The sequence below is a fragment of the Scyliorhinus torazame genome, chromosome 20 (genome assembly GCF_047496885.1).
Source record: "Scyliorhinus torazame isolate Kashiwa2021f chromosome 20, sScyTor2.1, whole genome shotgun sequence".
NCBI lineage: Eukaryota > Metazoa > Chordata > Chondrichthyes > Carcharhiniformes > Scyliorhinidae > Scyliorhinus > Scyliorhinus torazame.
The window spans coordinates 27,345,618-27,370,756 of record NC_092726.1 but is presented as its reverse complement, the minus strand read 5'-3'; the positions used below and the strand labels follow the sequence as shown (position 1 = coordinate 27,370,756).

Genomic DNA, 25,139 nt, shown 5'->3' with positions numbered 1-25,139 from the left:
GTGCCCCCGGCTCGAAGGGCCCCAGGTATGTGTCATGGAGAGGATGTGCATGTGGGTGGTTTAGTGGTGTGGGAGGTGAGGGGGTATGGGTCTGGGATGTCCGCGCCCCTGGCCAACAAACCCCCCAGTCGGTCAAACGTGGGCGTCCCGTGGTCATTGGCCTTGGCAATGGCGTTGTGCGGCCTCCCGTCCCTGCCCAGGCCCCATGTCTCACTCATTGTCCCCTGTAGTGATCTTTACAGGGGTATGTACAATGGGTTAATGGGAAATTGAAAGATCACTAGGGGGCAGCACTGGCGGGTATAAAAGCAGACGCAAGCGTCTCCCTTGGTGATTAGACTGTGACAAGAGCAGGAGCATAGATCTAGCTCAGGGCTACTAGTGTGGTCAGACATAGCTACTGTATATAAACGTTGTAACCTTTCTACTGGCATTGATCTAAAAGAACTCACGCAGTTGTGAAATTCTGTTACTCAATAAACCTTTCAATACCTCTGGACGACTTCGAGCCTTCTTCATCAAGGTGCAGAAAGCCTCTGCCGCAACTGGATTGAGTAATGCATGTTACACACAGTAGTGCTGCCAAGCACACTACAGTAAGGTAGCAAAAGATGGTACCAGGCTGGCTTTAAACAAACAATACTAGCTAGATTACATTCGAGAAAAGAAAGACTGTGGAAGACTTTGCAGCATTTGGATCCTAGTCAACCAACCGACGTGATGGAACACGTGCAAGCTCCACGGCAGCTGAAAACGACCGGTCACTTAAATAGTAACTGGACAATGTTTCAACAACAGTTCCAAATATACATGGCAGCTACTGACTTAAACACAGCCTCCGACGAGAGAAAGATTGCGCTGCTACTAGCAAGGGCAGGCCAGCAAGCTGTAGACATTTATAACCCTTTCACTTACGTCGAAAATGAAGACAAAACTCACAAAATATGAAGAACACTGTAAGATACAGTCTAATGAAATCCTGGAAAGATTTAACCTGCGCAACAGGTTCCAAAGAAACGCCGAGACAATCTCTAATTTTGTCACGGATCTCAGATTAATAGCACAAGGCTGGAACTATGCTGATGTCACAGTCGTGCGACCAAACACACTACAGTAAGGTAACAAAAGATCGCCCTCCCCCTCATCCTCCTCGTCGGTCGAGGCTGCCCTGCCTCCTCATCCTCCTTGATCCATCTCTCCTCTGCTGGGCTATATTGTGGAGGAAGCCACCCTCCTAGCCTGGTACTGGGGGGCCCCTTCAGAGCGGTTCAGGCACCTGAAGCGCATCTTCAGGACTGCGAAGCACCACTCGACCACACCCCTGGTCGCGGTATGGGCGCCGTTGTAGCGGGTCTCCGCGTCGGTCTGTGGCCTCCGGATAGGTGTCATCAGCCACGACCACAGTGGATAACCCCTGTCGCCCAGCAACCAGCCCCGCAACCAGGGCTTGGTGCCCCTCAAAGATGTCGGGGATCACCGAGTGTGCCAGTGTGAATGTGTTGGGCACACTGCCCGGGTAGCGGGCGCAGACGGGCATAATGTGCATCTGCTGGTGGCAGACCAGCTGGATCCTCATCGAGTGGTCGCCCTTTCTGTTTGTGAATTGCGGCCTGTTATCCACCGGTAGCCATAGGGTGACATGCATCCCGTCGATCACCCCCTGGACCCGGTGCAGCCCGGCGACGGCAGCGAACCCCGCTGCCCGGGCATCCTGACACGGTCCACATGGTACTGGATGTACTGGTCCGCCTGGGCATATAGGGCGTCTGTGACGGCACGGATGCACCTGTGCGCTGGGCCCTGTGAAATGCCGGACAGGTCCCCACTCGGCGACTGGGAGGACCCCATGGCATAAACCTTGAGTGCGACCGCCATCTTGAAAGTCACTGGGAGCCTCCCCCATACCGATATCCGGGCAATATGGCAGATACGTACAGGGACCCAGCGCCGAGGAAAGGAGGCCCCTACGGACCCAGCCCGCCTGCAGGATCGGTAGGCCCCGATCGCGGACCAGGCCACCGTGGCACCCCCCCCCCCCCTCCCCAGGACGGCCCCCGCACACTTACCTGCCAGGTCCCACCTTGTGTGAGGGCAGTAATTCACGCCGGCGGGACTGGGCCAAACGTTCCGGCCGCTCGGCCCATCGAGGCCTGGTCAATCGCTGGGGGGCTGCTGTCAACGGCCCCCGACCGGCCTGGCGGGAATCCCGGCGGCCCTCAGAAAATGGTGCCGGAGAACCGGGCAGCCGGCGGTGGGGCGGGGCGGGGAGGTGGGGGGGGGGGGTGCGGGGGCGGGATTCGCGCCTTCCCCCGGGGATTCTCTGACCGGGCGCTGTGTCGGAGAATCCCGCCCCTTATGTCTGGCACACCAGCCTGGGCCCTCTCCTGCCGATTGTGAAGAGCCTTTACTGAGGAGACACAGAGAGGGCATCGTTAGCCACAGGTGTGGTCCACAGTGGTGGGAGATCGGGGGGGGGGGTGGTGAAGAGTTAGGGGGAGGGGTGTTGCTGGGGGTAATGTGGAGAGTTGAGGGGCTGGATACTGCCTTGGGGGAGGAGTGGTGCCTACTTAGCCGTGCTGCCTGGTGTCGGTCGTTAACCTTCTTCCTGCACTGCTGGCCAGTCCTCATGGTCATGCTGTTGTAGCTGAATGCTGCCACCACCTCATCCCAGGACGCACTGGCTGCCTTTGTGGCTCACCTTCTGACACCCCTCGGGGGGGGAACAGGACATCCCTCTGGGTCTCCACCTCGTCCAGGAGCCTCCCCAGGTCAGCATCGCCAAATCTTGGGGCTCGTCTCCTCGGCACCGTTTCTGCGAGCTGGCTGAGGTTGATTGAGCAAGTGCAGTTTAAGTGCTGCTCGCCAGCGTTAGCGGGGGGAGGGGCTGCCGAGCGTCGGCGAATCAGCTGGCGAGGCGTTATTTGCGGTGAGAAGCCCGTGGGGTCTCGTTAAGTGGACTAATTAACATTCAATTGCGTCGCCGGTTTCGGCAATTCTCCACTCGCTACCACACTTGGAAGTTTTTCCGTAGAATCGCGCCCCTACGGTCAGACTTCATTCTCCGGGCGTACACATTGTGAAATAGGTTACAGGAAAGGGCCAGTCACAAATAGACACTACAAATACGTTCATGGGGCAATTTGATATTTCTGGACAGAATTGAGATATATCAAAAAGTGGTTAATCGTCTGGAGTTTATTTCTTCCTAAAAATATCTGTCTTCTAAGCCACTACACTGGTAATAGGATGCATTGTGTCCCTTTGATACAGAATTACTAAATGGTTACAAAACAGGAGACCATTTTGATAACCATATGAGCAGCAGCAGCAAGAGTAATTCAGCTAGCCTCACTCCCCTATCTGAATGAAAATGGCTTATTGTCACAAGTAGGCTTCAAATGAAGTTACTGTGAAAAGCCCCTAGTCGCCACATTCCGGTGCCTGTTCGGGGAGGCTGGTATGGTCTCTCGCCCGTAGCCCTGCAATTTATTCCCCTCAAATAATTCTCTTTTGAAGGCCTGGATTGAATCTGCCTCCACCACACTCTTGGGAAGTGCGTTTCAGGTCCTAACCACGCGATGATTAAATGTAAGCTTGTCCTCACATGTTCTGGGCCTGCCCGAAGCTTAGGGGATTCTGGCAGGTGTTTGGGGAGGTCACGTCCACGGTGTTAAAGACAAGGGTGGCGCCGAGTCCAGAGGTGGCGATTTTCGGGGTGTCGGAAGATCCGGGAATCCAGGAGGAGAAAGAGGCAGGCGTTCTGGCCTATGCCTCCCTGGTAGCCCGGAGACGGATACTATTAGCTTGGAGGGACTCAAAGCCCCCGAAGTCGGAGACCTGGCGATCGGACATGGCGAGCTTTCTCTGTCTGGAGAAAATCAAGTTCGCCCTGAGACGGTCAATGTCAGAGTTCGTCCGGAGATGGCAACCGTTCATCGACTTCTTCGCGGAAAATAAATCATTCGCAAAAGGGGGTGGTGGTTCGTTTAGCTTAGAGTAGGGGGCTAATAAAGGTGGGACCTGTGTGGTAATACCAGGTATTGCAGTACCTGAGAGGTACATAAGAACATAAGAACTAGGAGCAGGAGTAGACCATCTGGCCCCTCGAGCCTGCTCCGCCATTCAATGAGATCATGGCTGATCTTTTGTGGACTCAGCTCCACTTTCCGGCCCGAACACCATAACCCTTAATCCCTTTATTCTTCAAAAAACTATCTATCTTTATCTTAAAAACATTTAATGTAGGAGCCTCGACTGCTTCACTGGGCAAGGAATTCCATAGATTCACAACCCTTTGGGTGAAGAAGTTCGTGCCCATTGGCTAGACCTAGGAGTCTACCACTGGCCAACATACGTAGCCCCGCCCTGAGAAGCGGGGTATAAGAACCCATGCCGTCCCAGCAGCCTTCACTTTCTGTATCGAAGCTGCTGGGTACAGTTCTAGCTGATTAAAGCCGATTAGTATGACTCTCCTTGTCTCGAGAGTTATTGATTGTGCATCAACCTGTAAGGAAGGGAGACGGCTTTTTGCACTATCTTTATAGACTCATGTACATTGTTTATTTTGTCGTTGTAAAACCAAAAATACCTCGATGCAATGTTTTTAAAAACAAGTAAGCTTGTTCTCATGCCACCGTTTTGTCGTTGGTTTAAATCGGTGAGCTCCGCTTGCAGCACATATCGTGAAATTAGAAAGTATGTGAATTTCTCCCAGTGATGTGGCTTCAACACAAAGCTTTCAAATTAGTTTAGCCCGGTTCAGGATTGGCCAATGAACCCATCCGAGGCTGATCACAACAATTTCTCTCGTTCACTTGCTTTGATGTGCGTATTTCCCCAGGCGGAGCTCAATCTGAACCTCTCCCCCATTCCCACAAAAGACTGCTGCCTCTGATGGACTGTGATACATGTGAGGAAATAATGCTTCGTCTCTGGTCAGCTTGGAAGCAGGGCGCAAAAGTGGACGCGATTCTGTCTGAAGCCTGCAACCCGTATTCTGATGTCTCCAAGTCGATGGTGAGTTCTTGTAAGGGGAAGTTGAAAGGGCTTCTGTGGACCGCGTTGAGATCAGATAATGTGCAGGGACCAGGATGTGGCAAATCTGTGAATTGGATGAAGAATGTCTGATTGAAATGTGAAACAGCACAATGCCAGATTCTTCCCTCCAAAACTAGAGTTGTGCTTGAGGCGGGCCCAGCAAACACTCCTGGCAGTGTAGGTCTGTCAGCGAAGGTGATAACCAATTAGGAAAGACCCACATAGCGTTTGTCTCCATGTTCACCTCTTCGAACAGGAGACCTCCACTCTTCACAATGGATTCTTACACGGGTCTCCAATACTCTTCCTCCACCTGGACCTCTTGCCCGGCCTTGGTCTTTTCATTGATAACTAGCTGGCAGGAAGCAGACAGTCGAGATAAATGGCGAGTCGCCCATCGACGAACGGTTGCCATCTCCGGACGAACCCTGACATTGACCCGCTCAAGGCGAACTTGATTTTGTACCTGTACCCGCAGGGTACCAAACCCCAAACTTCACTCCATTCTTGAAGAGGGCAGCCTTTACCCGTTTGAACCCAACTCTCCTCTTCGCCATCATGCCACCCAGGTCCTGGTAGAGCCACAGCTCACTCCCTTCCCTGGTGCATCTCCTGGTCTGCTGCTCCCATTTCAATATATTTCCTTTGTCCAAGAAACGGTGCAGCCACACCGTCACCCTCGGCACCTCCCCCGCCTGCGGCCTCCTCCTCAGCGCTGATCCACCTCGACAGGCCCATCAAAGGCCACCTCCCCCATCAACTACTCCAGCATCCTCGCCACATAGTTGACGGCCTCCGCTCCCTCGATGCCCTCAGGCTTCCCGATGATCCTCAATTCCTGCCTCCTGGAGCCATTCTCCAGGTCCCCTAATTTCTCTCTCAGCTTCTTCTGGCTGCTGTCCAAAACCGTCCCCAAAGGGCCCACCTGCTCCCCCACCGCCTCCTCCACCTTCTGAATCGCTAGGCCCTGAGCCTCCAGCCTCTGCCTCACTCTCTCAATCGCAGCTCTGAGCGGCTCCACCACCTCAGCCAGGTCTTCCGAGGCCTCCTTCCTGCGCTGCTGTCTTGTTCCTTAAATACTCTGCCAGCTGCTCCGTCGACCACTGGGCGGGTAACGCTGCCCCCTAACCCTCCAACAATTTAACCTGGGGCACACCACGATTGCTCCAGCTGCTCGCTCTTTCTCGTGGCACTTCCCGTCCTCTAATCCGGACATCAATCCCGCCAGGGAGTATTACCTTCCCTGGGCGCTCACACGCCCTCAATAATCCCCCCAAACAGGTGGGGAAGGACCAACAACACCCACCTTTAGGGGGAGCCACCAAATGTGCCACCACTCGCTCCATGGCCTACACCGGATGTCCATTTCCAATTTATATCAATAAGGTGCATGATTATTGGACCATGGACACAAATAGAGGTAAGAGAGAAAGGAAATAAGGAGTCTAAAGGGATCATATTGCTGTAAAAAAGAGACCTGTTGACGTTTTGCGTCTTGCACACTTTGCAAGAATACCAATATGAGGGGAAAACAACACTTTTTACTCGATTGGAAGAGAATACTGATTGGTTAGTGTGCTTTTAAAAAAAACCCTGGGGTGAGGGGTCGTTTGCTGGGCCCATATTTATCACCCATCCCTATTACCCTAGAACTGAGCGGCTTGCTGGGCCATTTCAGAGGGCATTTCAGAGTCCAGTAAGAGGTCTTACAACACCAGGTTAAAGTCCAACAGGTTTGGTTTGAATCACGAGCTCCTTCCTCAAGATTCACCTATGTTACAATGAGAAAATGCTGGAAAATCTCAGCAGGTCAGGCAGCATCTGTAGAGAGAGAAAAGAGCTAATGTTTGGAGTCCAGATAACCCTTTGTCAAAGCTCGGAGACAAAGAACAAAGAAATGTACAGCACAGGGACAGGCCCTTGGGCCCTCCAAGCCCATGCCGACCATACTGCCCGACTAAACTACAATCTTCTACAATTCCGGGGTCCGTATCCCACTATTCCCATCCTATTCATGTATTTGTCAAGATGCCCCTTAAATGTCACTATCGTCCCTGCTTCCACCACCTCCTCCAGCAGCGAGTTCCAGGCACCCACTACCCTCTGTGTAAAAAATTTGCCTCGTACATCTCCTCTAAACCTTGCCCCTCTCACCTTAAACCTATGCCCCCTATTAATTGACCCCTCTACCCTGGGGAGTTTATTCAACCGCTCTTCATAGCTAATGCCCTCCATACCAGGCAACATTCTGGTGAATCTCTTCTGCACCCTCTCTAAAGCCTCCACATCCTTCTGGTAGTGTGGCGACCAGAATTGAACACTATACTCCAAGTGTGGCCGAACTAAGGTTCTATACAGCTGCAACATGACTTGCCAATTCTTATACTCAATGCCCCGGCCAATGAAGGCAAGCATGCCGTATGCCTTCTTGACTACCTTCTCCACCTGTGTTGCCCCTTTCAATGACCTGTGGACCTGTACTCCTAGATCTCTCTGACTTTCAATACTCTTGAGGGTTCTACCATTCACTGAAGATGCCCTACCTGCATTAGACCTTCCAAAATGCATTACCTCACATTTGTCCGGATTAAACTCCATCTGCCATCTCTCCGCCCAAGTCTCCAAACAATCTAAATCCTGCTGTATCCTCTGACAGTCCTCATCGCTATCTGCAATTCCACTAACCTTTGTGTCATCTGCAAACTTACTGATCAGACCAGTTACATTTTCCTCCAAATCATTTATATATACTACAAACAGCAAAGGTCCCAGCACTGATCCCTGCGGAACACCACTGGTCACAGCCCTCCAATTAGAAAAGCATCCTTCCATTGCTACTCTCTGCCTTCAATGACCTAGCCAGTTCTGTATCCACCTTGCCAGCTCATCCCTGATCCCATGTGACTTCACCTTTTGTACTAGTCTACCATGAGGGACCTTGTCAAAGGCCTTACTGAAGTCCATATAGACAACATCCACTGCCCTACCTGCATCAATCATCTTTGTGACCTTCTCGAAAAACTCTTATCAAGTTAGTGAGGCACCACCTCCCCTTCACAAAACCATGCTGCCTCACACTAATATGTCCATTTGCTTCCAAATGGGAGTAGATCCTGTCTCGAAGAATTCTCTCCAGTAATTTCCCTACCACTGAAGTAAGGCTCACAGGCCTGTAGTTCCCTGGATTATCCTTGCTACCCTTCTTAAACAGAGGAACAACATTGGCTATTCCCCAGTCCTCCGGGACATCACCTGAAGACAGTGAGGATCCAAAGATTTCTGTCAAGGCCTCAGCAATTTCCTCTCCAGCCTCCTTCAGTATTCTGGGGTAGATCCCATCAGGCCCTGGGGACTTATCTACCTTAATATTTTTTAAGACGCCCAACACCTCGTCTTTTTGGATCTCAATGTGACCCAGGCTATCTACACACCCTTCTCCAGACTCAACATCTACCAATTTCTTCTCTTTGGTGAATACTGATGCAAAGTATTCATTTAGTACCTCGCCCATTTCCTCTGGCTCCACACATAGATTCCCTTGCCTATCCTTCAGAGGGCCAACCCTTTCCCTGGCTACCCTCTTGATGAGGGTGTTGAACCTTAATAAAGGGAACTATGAGGATATGAGGCGTGAGTTGGCCTTGATAGATTGGGGAGAGTTACTTAAAGGGATGACAGTGGATAGTCAATGGTAAACAGTCCAAGGAACGCATGGAGGAACTACCGCAACTGTTCATTCCCGTCTGGCACAAAAGCAAAGGGGGTAAGAGGGCCAATCCATGGCTTACAAAAGAAATTAGAAATCGTATCCGATCCAAGGAAGGAGCATACAGATTGGCCAAGAAAAATAATAGTTCTGAGGATTGGGAGCAGTTTAGAATTCAGCAAAGAACGAAGGGATTGATTAAGAAGGGGAAAGTACAGTACTAAAGGAAGCTTGCAGGGAACATAAAGACTGACACTAAGAGTTTCTACAGATATGTGAAGAGAAAGAGATTGGTAAAGTGAAATGTAGGCCCACTGCAGACAGAAACAGGGGATTGTATAATAAGGGACAAAGAAATGGCTGAGCAATTGAATACACACTTTGGTTCTGTCTTCACAAATGAGGACACAAATCAGATCCCAGAAATGTTGGAGAATGAAAGGTTTAGTGAGAGGGAAGAACTGAGGGAGATCAACATTCGTAGAGAAATGGTGCAGGGAAAACTGATGGGATTGAAGGCGGGTAAATCCCCAGGGCCTGAGAATCTGGATCCCAGAGTGCTTAAGGAAGTGGCTCTGGAAATAGTGGATGTATTGGTGGTCATCTTCCGGGATTCTGTAGACTCTGGAACTGTCCCTGCAGATTGGTGGGTCGCTCACGTCACACCGATATTCAAAAAGGGAGGTAGAGAGAAAGCAGGGAATTACAGACCAGTAAGCCTAACATCGGTAGTGGGGAAAATGCTTGAATCCATTATCAAGGACTTTATAGTGGAACATTTAGAAAGCAGTGGCAGGATCAGTCAGGGTCAGCATGGATTTATGAAGGGAAAATCATGCTTGACAAATCTGTTAGAATTCTTTGGAGAGGTAACCAGTACAGTCGACAAGGGGGAGCCAGTCGATGTGGTATATTTGGACTTTCATTAGGCGTTTGACAAAGTCCCGCATAAGAGATTATTGTGCAAAATTAAAGCGCATGGGATTGGGGGAAATGTATTGAGGTGGATAGAAAACTGGTTGGCGGAAAGGAAACAAAGAGTAGGGATTGATAGGTCCTTTTCAAATTGGCAGGCAGTAACCAATGGGTACCACAGGGATCGGTGCTGGGACCCCAACTCTTCACAATATATATTAATGATTTGGATGAGGGAATAAAATGTAACATCTCAAAGTTTGCAGATGATACCAAATTAGGTGGGAGGGCGAATTGTGCCGAGGATGCAGGATCCTACAGCAAGATCTGGACAGGTTGGACGAGTGGGCAAACCAGTGGCAGATGCAGTATAATTTGGATAAGTGTGAGGTTATTCATTTTGGAAGCAAAAACAGGAAGGCAGATTACTACCTGAATGGTTGTAAATTGGGAGAGGGGAGTGTGCAGCGGGACCTGGGTGTCCTTGTGCACCAGACGCTGAAGGTAAGCATGTAGGTGCAGCAGGCGGGAAAGAAGGCTAATGGTACGTTGGCCTTCATTGCGAGAGGTTTCGAGTATAGAAGCAGGGATGTGTTGCTGCAATTGTACAGGGCCTTGGTGAGGCCTCACCTGGAGTATTGTGTGCAGTTTTGGTCTCCTTCTCTGAGGAAGGATGTTCTTGCTCTCGAGGGAGTGCAGCGAAGGTTTACCAGACTGATTCCAGGGATGGCGGGACTGACGTACGAGGAGAGATTGACGAGGTTGGGATTGTTCTCGCTGGAGTTCAGAAGAATGAGGGGGGATCTCATAGAGACGTATAAAATTCTAACAGGACTAGACAGGGTAGATGCAGGGAAGATGTTACCAATGATGAGTGTGTCCAGAACCAGGGGTCACAGCCTGAGGATTCAGGGTAAACCATTTCGGACAGAGATGAGGAGACATTTCTTCCCACAAAGAGTGGTGAGTCTGTGGAATTCATTACCACAGGAAGTAGCTGATGCTAAAACTTTGAATATATTCAAGAGGCAGCTGGATATAGCACTTGGGGAGAATGGGATCAAAGGCTATGGGGAGAAAGCAGGATTAGGCTATTGAGTTGGATGATCAGCCGTGATGGTGATGAATGGCGGAGCAGGCTCGAAGGGCCAAAAGGCCTCCTCCTGCTCCTATCTTCTATGCATCTATGTATTTATGAATGGCTTCCTTCTGCACTGTAACGATTCAATTCCTCTTCCATGACTCTAAATAGTTGCTTCAGTTTTCCTCTTGCTTTGTGTTTCTGTTTTGTCACCATTGTATAAACCACTTAGATCGTGAAGAGCATTGAAGCCATTAGTTCCGCAAGATCGGGATTGGCTGATTTTCTTTTTCATTTAACCTGGTTCTTATAGTGTGAAGACTTTATCCACACCAACAAACCGCAGCTGAACAATCTTCTTCAGAACCAGGAGCAAAGTGATCTTTGTGGGGTAAGTTGTCCGTGTGGTATTATAGGTATTACGGTACCTGATAGGCTAAAGCACCATTGGTGGAAACTGTATGCTTGCTGTTGGTTAGAGTGTATGATAGCTCCGCCCTGCTAGGCGGGGTATAAGAACCCGTGCCGCCCCAGCAGCCCTCATTCTGTACCTGAGCTGCTGGGGGAAACATCTAGCTTATTAAAGCCTTCAGTTGGACTACAACCTCGCTTTAGTGGTCATTGATCGTGCATCAGTACGAAGGTTAGCATTCTCATTCTCCGACCTGCGCTCGTCAGAGCGAGGATGATTTGATAATTCATGTGAAGATCTAGTGCAGATTTAACAGGCCAAGTGGCCTCCTTCTGTTCTGCACTCTTCTGTGATATTTTCTTGTTAAACTAAAATATCTGCTGGTGTCCTCCGTGACAAATCTGATGGACAATATGAGGCTGACTGACCAGGTTCCTGCTTACGTGTAGTCGGGGTATCAGAAAAGAACCAACATCCTTCGAGCTGTACAGATAGGAAGATTCATGAGGACCCCCTTCCCCTATCTTGTAAAAACACCAAAGTGTCCCCTTTGCCGGTCTCTCAGAGCTGTATAGTCAGGAATCAGCCTCAACCCGTATCATCCTTATGCATTTACTCAGGAACTGGATTTCTGTGTCAGAAAAGAGGAGGCCCGATTGCTTGGACTCAATGAGTGCACCTGGGGACCATCGCACTGGTGCTCGTCCCGAGAAACTGCCGTCAAGTGTAAGGTAAGCATAACCTCGACCCTCTGTGCAATGGTGGTAGTGGGGTAAGATATCGAAACAGATCATTCTGATATTCCAAACTTATTTAAAGCTTGTGTTTTTTTAATTACTATTTGACTTTCGCACTGCATTCTTATTTTGGTTCCACAAAATTGAGTAGGCCCGGACCTTACGCTCCCTTCATATTGTGATCATGACTGATTCCTGACCTCGTACTGAAAGAACTTCCACACATACTCTTTGTTGGACGGCATTTTGTGATACTGGGCTATGATATAAATTATAGGTGGCCCTGTAACTACATTTGTGCTCCTATATTACTTTTGAATAGTCCTGATGTGACAAAAGGTACTCATGGGCTTAGATGCCTGTTTAGAAGAGGCAATTTGTAGAAATAGATAGTGTATACACAATGCTTGTTAATATCAGAAAGGACACAAAATGGTTAACTATTTTAGCAATACTAAAGACACAAAATGGCCAAACTAGCCACTTTCTTTTAACAATAAGTTACAAACTGTGAAAACTACCTCACGAGAACCTAGGGAGTATTTCAACAGCTGCTGATAATAGCTTCCCAGTACAAGAAATGCTTTGTGTCCTTGATCTTATCAAGGACCCCAGTTGCAGACAGGAAATCATTATGTTAGTTTTGAATGACTTCTGTATGAAGTTAGGGGCGGGTAACACCCACTTTAACCATATATGTGATAACTGGGATGCTAGGAAAATTGATTGACTGCATGTAATGAAGTGTGACGCGAATATAGTTGATTGATTGTATGTGAATGAGAATACAACTAATTCCGCCCCTTGAATCTGTATATTAATCCGTGTGAGCCTTAGCTCAAGTGGGAAAAGGTGCTGTCAAAGGCTGTGGAGTCTCAGGCCTTTCCTCCCAGAATTCTGACATAACAAACTGCTTTTTTACTTCTACTCAGGCTTTCGTGTGAATATTTTCACCTCTAACACTCTTCGCTCCAGTTAGCACAGGGAATGTTCATCCAGACAATGCACACTTGCTAAATCCTCAGACAGTATCGCTAGATTTCTCTTTCATCTGATGTTGGTGAACAGACTTTACAAAGCAGACTGGAACTTTGGTGATGCCTGCCTGATCCCTCACTTAGTTAAGGTAGTGATTGATTTTCGAGTCTGGATGACTCTTCATCAAGTGACACTGAGCCTGCACTCAGACAAGAAAGCGGCTGGCAGCTAATAAAAGTTGTACCCATGTAAGGAGGAGGGGGGGGCGGCGCAGTGGCACATTGGTTAGCACTGCAGCCTCACTGCGCCAGGGACCCGGGTTCGATTCTGGTTAGCCCTGCAGTCTCAACGTGCCAGGGAACCGAGTTCGATTCTGATCTTGAGTAACTGTGTGGAGTTTGCACCTTCTCCCCGTGTCTGCGTGGGTGCTCCGGTTTCCTCTCACAGATGTGCAGATTCGGCGGCTTGGCCCATGATAAATAGCCCCTCGTGTCCAGCGGTTAGATGGGGCTACAGATTATGGGGCTAGGGCCATGAAAATGAAAATGGCTTATTGTCACAAGTAGGCTTCAAATGAAGTTCATGTGAAAAGCCCTTGTCGCCACATTCCGGCGCCTGTTCGGGGAGGCCGGTACGGGAATTGAACCGTGCTGCTGGCCTGCCTTGGTCTGCTTTCAAAGCCAGCGATTTAGCCCAGTGTGCTAAACCAGCCCGAGAGGAGAGGACCTAAGTCGAATGCTCTTTCAGAGGGCCGGTGCAGACTTGATGGGCCGAATGGCCTCCTTCTGCACGGTAGCTATTCTATGATTCTATTCTCAGCTGTGTACTTATTTTGCACCTGGAGGTTTTGTGAAAGGCCCCAAAAGGAGGTGAAATTCAAAATTAGGCAGCAGCGATAATCGAATGTCAGGTTTTGTGGAAGGCTGTAAAAGTAGCCACAGAGTGAAAAGCGGAGATGAAACCCGAAATGAGGAAGCTGCGATTAAGTGGTGTCAAACTTCAGGAACTAGGTTTCGTTTCAGATACTATCAGAAAATGGTGTCCTGCCAGAACCGGTCATGTATTTTCAATGCGGAGAGCTCTCATTTTTGTATTTTGTTTGTCCTTTCTTACAGACTGTCGATTACTGTGAGAAGCACGGCTGGGGCTAAAGCCACATTGCAAATATCTCTGGCTCAATACTTCTTCAATTTAAACAACAACAAAAATCCATTGCCGCAGTATTTTGCTTAAAAATTGAATTCAGCATCGGCACATGTAGTTGTGTCGGACTGCAGGCGTGCATATTTTTGTTAATTTCCTGCGCTTATAGTTTGTGATTATTAATACAGCACAACTTTTATATTGTGAAACCTGCAGCTCCGATTGAGTACTGGATGTCCTTTTCCCTTCTGGATGATGTCTTGAGGTTAGGATATCGAATGTGAATTTTGCTTTTTAATCAGATTTATCCCATGCACTAACAGTTTAAATTTAGTCATTTCTGATTTTGAAACCTTCAGAAGACGATTGGGAATGGAGCAATATAAGATGGAAGCTTCCTCGTTTTTTTTCCATTGTGTGTGTTATTGCAGAGACCGTGCTATCCTCTCGCAATCGAAGTGAAACAGTTCAACCCCTTTGTTGTTGCGTTATGTTCAGAGTCTGAGAATGGAAATATTCAGCTGAAACATTTCCCCCTGTAACAGTCAATTTGGAAGAAATGTATTGCTGGTGAAAGTCTGAGAGGTATATCTGTGATGTGGTAAGCCACTGTTTGGGTTCAAGTCTTTATTTTTTTCTGCCCCTGTTGCTGATGTGTGGTGCAATGATGCATTCTGACAGTTAACTATGATTTTCTTGTTTAATAAACTTTTACTAACATACTTATTTGGGATTGATGCGTTTCGTTGCCATGTCTTTCAATCCTATTTAATACCTCGCTCAATTAGCCTTTTATCATGGGGACGCGAGACAGCTCAACACAGACCACCTCCCGCTGTTCAGCTCGTTAATTCCGCCTCCACGAGGTGCGCGGTGCATATTGTGGTAGGCAGGAAAGCAGTCGTCTGTCTCACTATTACCTTGGTGTTGGCCAAATGTGAGGTGCTGCATTTTGGTAGATCAAATCGAGGGCAGGACCTACTCAGTTAACGGTAGGGAGTTGGGGAGAGTTACAGAACAGAGATCTAGGGGTACAGGTTCGGAGCTCCTTGAAGGTGGAGTCGCAGGTGGACAGGGTGGTGAAGAAGGCATTCAGCGTGCTAGGTTTTATTGGTCAGAATATTGAATACAGGAGTTGGGACGTCTTGTTGAAGTGGTACAAGACATTGGTAAGACCACACATGGAATACTGTGTTCAGTTCTGGTCACCCTGTTACAGGACGGATATTGTTAAACTAGAAAGAGTGCAGAAGAGATTTACGAGGATGCTACCAGGACTTGATGGTCTGAGTTTAAGGAGAGGCTGGGGTAGGCTGGGACTTGTTTCCCTGGAGCGTAGGAGGCTTAGGGGTGATCTTATAGAGGTCTATAAAATAATGAGGGGCATAGGTAAGGTAGTCGACATTTGGATACGGTGGACAGTGAGAGGCTTTTTCCTCGGATGGTGATGTCTAGCACGAGGGGACATAGCTTTAAATTGAGGGGAGATAGATATAGGACAGATGTCAGAGGTAGGTTCTTTACTCAGAGAGTAGTCAGGGTGTGGAATGCCCTGCCTGCAACAGTAATTGACTCGCCAACACTAAGGGCATTCAAATGGTCATTGGATAGACATATGGACGATAAGGGAATAGTGTAGATGGGCTTTAGAGTGGTTTCACAGGTCGGCGCAACATCGAGGGCCGAAGGGCCTGTACTGCGCTGTAATGTTCTATCTTTTCCCAAAGGTAGAGGCGTCTAGAACTAGAGGGCATAGGTTAAAGGTGAGAGGGGAGAGATACAAAAGAGACCAGAGGGCAAGTTTCTTCACACAGAGGGTGGTGGGCATCTGGAACGAGCAGCCAGAACGAGCAGCCAGAGGCAGTGGCAGAGGCGGGTACAATTTTGTTCTTTATAAAGCAGTTAGACAGTTACATGGGCAGGGCGGGCATAGAGGGATATGGGCAAGTGGGACTAGCTTAGTGATAGAAACTGGGCAGCATGGACAAGCTGGGCCGAAGGGCCTGTTTTCCGTGCTGTAAACATCTATGACTCTAAGGTCCTGGTGCCATATTCAAACAACACAAGTGCAAGTCAGGAGATCCACACTGCTCCTTCAGAGTCATTGCGGGCACAGCTCGTGCTGGAGAAGCGAGCAGATTTGAGCCACCTCATCCCAGGAGCTGCATTGCCTTTCGCCCTGGTCTAGTGCTCAGCTGCGATGGGCCCTCCTCACCTGGAAGCGGGCCTGTACCAAGGCAAGGTTGCCTGCAGCCTGCAGCAATCGCCACCTCAGTGGATCTATGAACGGATCGAAGTGGCAAATTTAGTGAGCGGGTCTTTACAGATTTCCTGCCACCTCAAAGCCAACATCCAGTTGGTCATAATTACGAGGATGTCCCTTTAGTCAGTCGTTCTGACCTTGAACTCCAACCACCTGTAAACACTTTCCTCCCACTTCAATGGACATTTGTTGACCAAGTTCATGGTCAAGGTCTGGAAGGTCCACAATCTTCTACCCCCTCCCCTCATCAGCCACCAGCTTCCTCCATCACCCCTGATCCACCCAATATGGCCATTCTGCTCTGCCACCTTTAAACCTCACCCCCTTTACCGTGGACCGTTATGATCCACCTCCACATGCCTTCCTTCCCCTCAGAATCAACATCCATTACTGACCCCATGTGCACCCTGCCCCCATGTGCACCTGACCCCCATGTGCACCCTGACCCGCATGTGCACCCTCACCCCAAGTGCACCCTCACCCCAAGTGCACCCTGCCCCCATGTGCACCCTGACCCCCATGTGCACCCTGACCCCCATGTGCACCCTGCCCCCCATGTGCACCCTGCCCCCCATGTGCACCCTGCCCCCCATGTGCACCCTGCCCCCTCCTGATAACTCAGCTACATCTCCACTAGTAGGCCGAGTTCAGGACCCCACTGTCGACACCGACACCCCCCACCCCCTTCCCTGGACGACCCTTCGTCCACCCAACCTCTCCACTTAGCCTTTCTCCCGTGTTCACCCTCAGCACAGCGTTCCCAATCGGCAGTCAACGGGAGTGAAGCAGCCCTGGAACAGCGAAGCTTACCGGGGTGGACACCGCTCCGGGAAACCGGACATTCGAAATTTCCACTGTCGGGGAATTCACTTTGTGGGAAAGCCGAATTCCGGCAAGGTGGCCCTCTCGTGAGCAACGCTTGAATTGCTCATGCAGGAAACAAGGGGCTGTGTTCTCCGCACCCGGACGCTGAAATCGCGTTCGGCGCCGGTTCGGCGATTCTCCACCCCTCGGAAGGCGGCGTACCCGGGGAGTACGCCGCACTGAGTATTCACCACCTCAGACCATGGCCTGCAGCCCCCGCTATTCTCCGTGCCTGACCGGCCGAATTGCCGACGGCGTGGACCGCTCATGATCCCACCGTCCGTGATACCCGCGAGGTGGCTGCGGACTCAGTACGGGGCAACCACAGTCGGGGGAGCGGCCGATCGGGGCACTATTTCGGCGGTCCACGTCAGAGGGTTGAGTCCGCCATGGAGGCCGCTTGCGTGACCTCTGACCCGGAAGTGCTGCGGTACGTTTCGGCAGCCGGAGCTGCGAACTCCATGACAGCTGCCCCCAGCAAGGCGGTGAATCTGTGGCCGACTGACGCCTGTTTCCCTGGAGCAAAAGACCACAGTTTTCACGACGGCGTAGGGACACGGTCCCGAAAACGGAGAATCCAGCCCACGGTTTCTGACATTGTTCATTGGGAAGTTCGCCTGGTCGCCAACAAGCTTCGAAAGTCGGGAGAACGAAATTCCGAAGTCTGTCCCACCATTGAGAAACATATTTTTGCCTCCCGCCAAATTACCCCTCCCCAGAATTCCTACTGCTGGGAGATTCCTCCAGGAGGACAGACTCAGGCAGGTAACCACTTGAGTGAGACATCAGAGAGATCTTTCCCTGTGCAAGAGTCAGAATCTTCAAGAGCAAAGAAACCCAGGTGCACTCTCCCAAAATGGGAGGGTAAAAAGGCTGGGGTTTCACTCTGCAGTTTCCTATAAAAAAAAAGAGCAGCCAATTCACTCGCCTGCAGGGAGCTCGCAGGGACCCAGAATGATTCACGTGGCTTTAGCTGCGGATAGGGGGCTCCCGCACGTCCGGTTTGGAGTCCGCGCCTGCGCACGCCGGCGGCCTCCAGCGGCACGCCGAGCGCCATAGCGGACTCAGACCGCAGTGGCAGACGAAGAATGTCGCCCCCGCCCCCCCCCCCCCCCCCCGCCCCGATTGGCGCGAGACTGCGGGGGGGAACCAGCCCGGAGTGCATCATTACAATTTGTGCTTATTCCCCTCGAGGGGCAAGTTCGTCTTCAATTAATGTGGCACATTTCCTGTTCTCGGTGCTTCAAACACCTCCACCAGTTAGTTACACGGGACTGATCCAGAAACACACTCAACACTAACACCGGATACCAAACTCCGTTTTTCCACTGAGAATTTTATTGCCCCCGACTAGCACACACGAATCAGTGCTGAAAATAATAGAAGATAAGCCTGTGTAGCTTTCCAAAAATGTACCATCTAAAGGAATCATCCCAAACTGAATCCCGAGGTTGTCCTTCTTCAATGATCCAACGTTCAGGAATAGGCAGACTGTTCCGAAAGAGACTGCTCCTCAGACTCTGTACAGCGTGACAGAGGGAATTCACACCGCATGTGCCCACAATCTAGAAACCGGAAAGTGACGTTCTGTCCCCACCTGATGTCACTGCAGGCAGAATGTAAAATGTCCACACTTGTACAAAAAAAAAAGGAAACAAGGTGATAACAAAAGTACAATGAGCTTTGTAACGTCCTGTGGGAATAAACTGTGTCAGAGTTCCACAAGCTGAATACACTGACTAGGATGAGATGAGCAGTCGTGACTGTCCCGGGCGAATCTGAGGATCTCTGCTACTGCTCGACATTAGAAACGCTGACAGCAACATCTTGTAGTCTGAGAGTTACTGCTCCATGTCGGTAATGGTGATGTTGCAGATTTGAACCTGTCCTGAGGTGGCTACACAGGCTGCAACATCAGCGTGAGCCACACTTTCCTGCTTGTAAAACCTTTGGCAGACTTGCTTTTAAATATTGCTGGGTTCTTCCAGGTCCACACGAGTTAAGTCCTCACTTGGTGTGGGTGAGGTTCCGATCATCCACAATTGTTGCCCCTGCTCCAGGTCATGCTCCTTTCTGACTGGACACACTGTCCTCACTGTCCTCACGTCTCTTCCAGATCTGGTGGTGGTGAAACACAACAGTTTTGTTTTTAAATAACAGGCAAAGCAGCGGGGATTATGCAGCTTCCTCACGTACTCGTTCACATTTACAAAGTAGTCGCAATTCCACCCAATTAACCTCACGGTTTCACTTCAAGCAGCAGCTCAGACATGAACCGCCACCAGCTTTTTTCAGCAGTTTTCCAGACAAGTTTCAGGAACATTGCAAGAACAGCAGAATGAAGGGAGCTCCAACCAAACGTGCAACATTCAGTCCCACACGCACCAGAGGCGTCAGAGGTACTTCCAGCACAGGCCATTCTGCCCGTCCGAGTCCACACTGCTCTCTGTAGGTCAATCCGGTCGGTCCCATCACCCCCCCCCCCCCCTATAACGTCGCAACTTTATTTATGACAGGTGAACAATTTATTCCTTTTGAAATTATTTATCGTCAGGCGGAATGGCGGCGCAGTGGTTAGCACTGCTGCCTCACCGCGCCGCTGTGTCTGCGAGGGTCTCGCCCCCACAACCCAAAGATGTGCAGGGTAGGTGGATTGGCCGCGCTAAATTGCCCCTTAATTGGGAAAGAAAATAATTGGGTACTCTAAATTTATGTTAAAAAAGAAATTATTTATCGTCTTGCTTCCTCCGCCCTCAGAGAGAGTTCTAGATCATTCCTGCTTTCTCCCTAAATATATTTCTTCCTCATATTCCCCCATGTATCCCTCATCCAAAAGCTTAAACCTGTGCCCCCCCCAGGCCCTGCACCAATAACCAATGGGAACAGCTTCTCTTTGTCCACCTGACCTAAACCTGTCACCCTCTTGTACGCCTCGATCAAATCTCCCCTCGACCTCCTTCACTCCGAGGAGACCTACCTCACCTTGATTCCGGAACATTTCGATCCACAGCCCCTCGAGGCCCCTCACTTCCTCCTTAAAGTGCGGTGGCCCGAGCTGGCCACAATACTCCAGCTGGGACCTCACCTTTCTGCGAGAGGAAGGGCTGCTCAGATACAACATTTTATTTCTCAAAACATTATTTCTAACTTTCCCAGCATCTCAATTGGAACCAGCGCACATCATGCCCCCCCCTCTGAATCGTCACGACGATTCGAGGGAAAACAATCACCATCTCTACGCTGTAGAGCAGGGCATCCAAACATTTCCAACCACCGAATCCTTTTGACTTCCGTAGTGTACCGAAGGAACCCCAAGAAACCGGGTTATTGCGCCGAAGAGCCGAACCACAAAAAACTGTTTTCACGCAAAGAGTACAAACATACAAATGCACATTTATAGAAGCCGTTTCTATTATTTGTGTATATTCACTATAATTAAAACATTCTCTCGGGTCTGCTCTGTTTCTTATTTCTAACGGGACGACTGCTGCTGCCTTTGGTTCAAATAAAAACGTGTTGCTGGTACAGTGGGTCTGTACACTCACAGCCCTCGCACACTCACCCCCATTGCACACTTGCACCCCCTCGCACACTCACAGCCCTCGCACACTCACCCCCATTGCACACTCACACCCCCTTGCACACTCTCACCCCTCCTCACACATACTCAGCCCCCTCACACTACCCACCCTTACACTCACTCACCCACCCTCGAGCACTCACACCTCCTCACTCACCCCCTCACGCACACTCAACCACCCACGCACACTCAACCACCCACGCACACTCAACCACCCACGCACACTCAACCCACCCTCGCGCACTCACCCACCCGCGCGCACTCACCCACCCCACACACACACCCCACACACACACACCCCACACACACACCCCACACACACACCCCACACACACACCCCACACACACACCCCACACACACACCCCACACACACACCCCACACACACACCCCACACACACACACCACACACACACACACCACACACACACACACCACACACACACACACCACACACACACACACACACACACACACACACACACACACACACACACACACACACACACACACACACACACACACACACACACACACACACACACACACACCAGCACCAAATGCAAATGGCACCAATCTTCCCAGCCTGGCGTGGAACCCAGTTTGGGAAATCCTGTTATAGGGCAACTGAGGCCAATGGTCACGGTCCAGGGCAGCAGTCAGCCTAAAGGCAGGCGGAGCGAAAACACAAAACAGCAACTGGGGGACACGAAGACTGGATTGAAAACGCCCTGAATTTATCGACGGGGGGTAGGGGGGGGGGGGGGGGGGGGGGGGGGGACGCTGCCAGTTAGGAACACGTACACCAACAAAGCTCGAAAGTGTCAAGGAGGCCCGGCCAACCACGCCCACATGTTCTGGTCTTGCCCCAGACTTGTGAGGTACTGGACAGCCTTCTTCGAGGCAATGTCCAAAGTGTTGGGGATGAGGGTGGAGCCATGCCTAAAAGTGGCGGTCTTCGGGGTTTCGGATCAGCCAGATCTATTCCTGGGGAGGAGGGCGGACGCCCTTGCCTTTGCCTCCCTGATCGCCCAGCGTAGAATCCTGTTCGGCTGGCGGTCAGCAGCACCACCCAAAGCTGCAGACTGGCTGTCCGACCTCTCAGAATCTCTCCAAATGGAGAAAATCAAATTGGCCATCCGAGGGTCGGGAGGGGGCTTCCACAGAACGTGGGAGCCATTCACCCAACTGTTCCGGGACCTGTTTGTGGCCAACAACTGGGGAGCCAAAGATTCAGAAAGAACTGCCAGAACAGAGAAGGAGGGGGGGGGGGGAGATAAGAAAGTTCAGCCAAACTGAACAGGAGAGCCTGGGGACACGAGGGAGGGGAGGGCAGGAGCAACAATGGGAACCGGGGAAGAGGGGGAGGGGGGAGAGTAAGAGGGGAAACCCGGAGGGCAGCGATACACAGGAGACCAAAATGGCCGCAGCAAACACGGCGAGGAATGGATAAAAGAACGGAAAGCAGAAACTGTGATAAATCCATGGAAATAGTTAAATCCGATCTCAGTGTAAATAACTCTTAACGGTACTCCCGAAGTATTCTCTTGTCTACTTCTCATTGTTTGTATTTTTACTGGTCATATATGCCAAAAAACGATCCTTGCCCAATCTTGCCTTGAAGACACTGCGGTGGTTTACCAACCCTTCCCTCTGGCATGATCTTCCAGTCTCCCCCAAAGCTGACCTCCGCCGCACGTTCCCCGACAGTGGCACAGGCGAAGAATGGAAATCACCATCAACTTGGGCGGGACTGGGTGGTGCCGCTGGCAGCCAGTAGCTAGCTGCCTCTGGCACAAGGCGGGGGTTTGGAGAGTCCGTCCCCCCCCCCCCTCCTCCTCACTGTAACCAATCACCTCCACCGTTACCATCAGTAACCGGCTCCAGTGTCCAAGGAGACGGTCAAACAGCTCCTCGCGCTCTATCTGAATCGGTCTCAGATTAATCTCTTGTGCACTCATTCTGTAAAGTTCTTGCGTCGACATTAATTGTATGAACATGGACGTGAAATGTACCATAGTTACTCGATAGGTTAGTACACAAACGTTGCCAATGGCTCCGAGGAGGTATTCAGGGAGCCCGGTGGTGCAGCCCACGGTGAAGATATGGAATCAGCTGAGGAGGCATTTTAGGGTGGAAGGGATGTCGGTGCTGACGCCGCTGTGCGAGAATCATGGGTTTGAGCCGGGGGGATGGATAGTGTATACAGCAGGTGGAGGGAAGTGGGGCTGGTCAAGGTGAGAGATTTGTATTTGAGGAAGGGTTCGCCAGTCTGGAGGAGCTAAGGGAGAGGGAAGAGCTGCCGAGGGGGAGTGAGTTCAGGTATCTACAGGTTAGGGACTTTGCACGAAAGGTCTGGAAGAGGTTCCCTAGATTGCAGGGATACATCCTGCTGGAGTGAGTGCTGCTTCCGGATGTGGAAGGGGAGGGAAGAATTGGGGATATATACAAGTGGCTGGGGGAGCAGGCAGGTGAGCGGGTGGTGAAGATCAAGGAGAAATGGGAAGCGGAGTTGGGAGGGGAGATCAATTGGGGAGTATGGAGTGAGGCACTGCAAAGGGTAAACGGGATCTCCTCTTGTGCAAGGATGAGCCTGATACAGTTTAAGGTATCATAGAATTTACAGTGCAGAAGGAGGCCATTCGGCCCATCGAGTTTGCACCAGCCTTTGGAAAGAGCACCCCATTTGAGCCCACACCTCCACCCCATCTCCCTAACCCCACCAAACCTTTTTGGACACTAAGGGCAATTTATCATGGCCAATCCACCTAACCTGCACATCTTTGGACTGTGGGAGGAAACCGGAGCACCCGGAGGAAACCCACGCAGACACGGGGAGAACGTGCAGACTCCGCACAGACAGTGACCCAAGCCAGAATTGAATCTGGGACCCTGGAGCTGTGAAGCAACTGTGCTAACCACTGTGCTACCGTGCTGCCCCACGTGGTGCAAGGGTGCATATGACTCGGGTGAGAATGAGTGGGTTGTTTCAGGGGGTAGCAGATGAGTGTGAGAGGTGTGGGCGGGGGCCAGCGAATCACGCGCACATGTTTTGGGGTTGTGAAAAATTGGGAAGATTCTGGGCGGGAGTGTTCGCGGTCTTAGCCAGGGCAGTGGAGGAGGGAGTGGACCCGGACCCTTTGGTGCCGATATTTGGGGTTTCAGAGAAGCCGGAGCTCATGGAGAGGAGGAAGGCCGATGTCGTGGCCTTCGCCTCTCTGATTGCACGGCGGCGAATTTTGCTGGAGTGGCGGTCGGCATCGCCACCGGGGGTAGCGGCTTGGTTGGGTGACCTGTACGACTTCCTGCGGTTAGAGAAGATAAAGTATGAGTTAAGGGGCTCAGCGGGGGAGTTTGAGAAAAGGTGGGGGATGTTTGTGACCGTGTTTGAGGAGCTGTTCGTCGCGGGGGGGTGGGTGATGGGGAGGGGGGGGGTTGAAAAAGGGGAAAAGTCTGTACACACTGTATAGTTGATTGTTGGGAAGCATGTTTCCCGAGGTGTTTATTTGCTGTAACCTGTTTTGATGCATGTTTGTAATAAAACACATTTTTTTTAAAAAAGATTCGTACACAAAATGGTTGCTGCTCGAGCAGTCATAGAAAAGAAGCAAGTGTCCAACACTGTGAATACCGACCTGAATGTAGGCCTCAGAGAGGGTGATCATTTGTGGCAAGATGTCAGATACTTGTAGATCCTGCAGCTCGTACCACTTTCCTGTGCCCTGAAAGAAGCATCGCAAACAGGTTACCCTTTCACACCGAGGACGCAATCTCACGTCGCAGCGCTGTCCCTCCCTCTCTCGGTCCGTTTCTAGATTACACACCCCACCGACATCTTTCACAGATGCGTGCAGCGGCAAGTGAAGGATCGCGGGCGTGTGGCATACACAAAAACAGAACCAAAACTGACTCCTGGAAACCTGAAACAAAACCAGAAGGTTCTGGGAAATACACAACAGGTCCATCACCATCCAAATAAATCAGGTTAACTTCACCAGACCAATAAAGCCCCTTTATTAGACTGAGCCAAACAGGGAGGCTCGGCGATTGGTTTAATCTTCAATACACATCTTCCCCGCTCCCAATTGTTGTTATCCACTTTATTTTGCTAAGTCTACAAAATGTCTTCTCCGGTTTACTACGCCAGGTCTGACAGAGGGTCCCACTGAAACACCAGTCTTTCCTCTCAAAGATACAAATAGATCTTTCGTGCGGTTCACCTTCCATCATTTACATTTATGGTCACAAATTGGTGCAATTTAGGTATCCTTCGACTCCAGATCACTGTCCCCTTCGCCCTCAATGTAGAGACGATGAGAGTGGGAGGAACATCTAGGCAATAGTGACCATAATATGGTTTAGGATGATTTGTTTATTTTTTAAATTCTTTTATGGGATGTGCTCATCGTTTGGAAGGCCAGGGT

General features: G+C 50.4%; 2 protein-coding genes across 2 annotated transcripts in view; one reads left to right on the top strand and one right to left on the bottom strand.

Annotated features, from left to right (window-relative positions):
- LOC140397019 (prosaposin-like) overlaps window positions 1-14,731 on the top strand; it is a 35,019-nt gene extending 20,288 nt beyond the window's left edge. The window contains exons 2-5 of the mRNA XM_072486052.1: window positions 4,841-5,016; window positions 11,053-11,130; window positions 11,772-11,882; window positions 13,982-14,731. Coding sequence (XP_072342153.1) covers window positions 4,841-5,016; window positions 11,053-11,130; window positions 11,772-11,882; window positions 13,982-14,017 — 401 coding nt within the window. The 3' untranslated portion in view covers window positions 14,018-14,731. The remainder of the gene's footprint in view (window positions 1-4,840; window positions 5,017-11,052; window positions 11,131-11,771; window positions 11,883-13,981) is intronic.
- A 3,721-nt stretch (window positions 14,732-18,452) lies between these two features.
- The window catches only part of usp39 (ubiquitin specific peptidase 39), a 42,970-nt gene continuing 36,283 nt past the window's right edge, over window positions 18,453-25,139 (bottom strand). The window contains exons 12-13 of the mRNA XM_072486051.1: window positions 24,351-24,437; window positions 18,453-19,254 (exon numbers count right to left, since the gene is read on the bottom strand). Of these exons, the coding sequence (XP_072342152.1) occupies window positions 19,198-19,254; window positions 24,351-24,437 (144 nt within the window). The 3' untranslated portion in view covers window positions 18,453-19,197. The remainder of the gene's footprint in view (window positions 19,255-24,350; window positions 24,438-25,139) is intronic.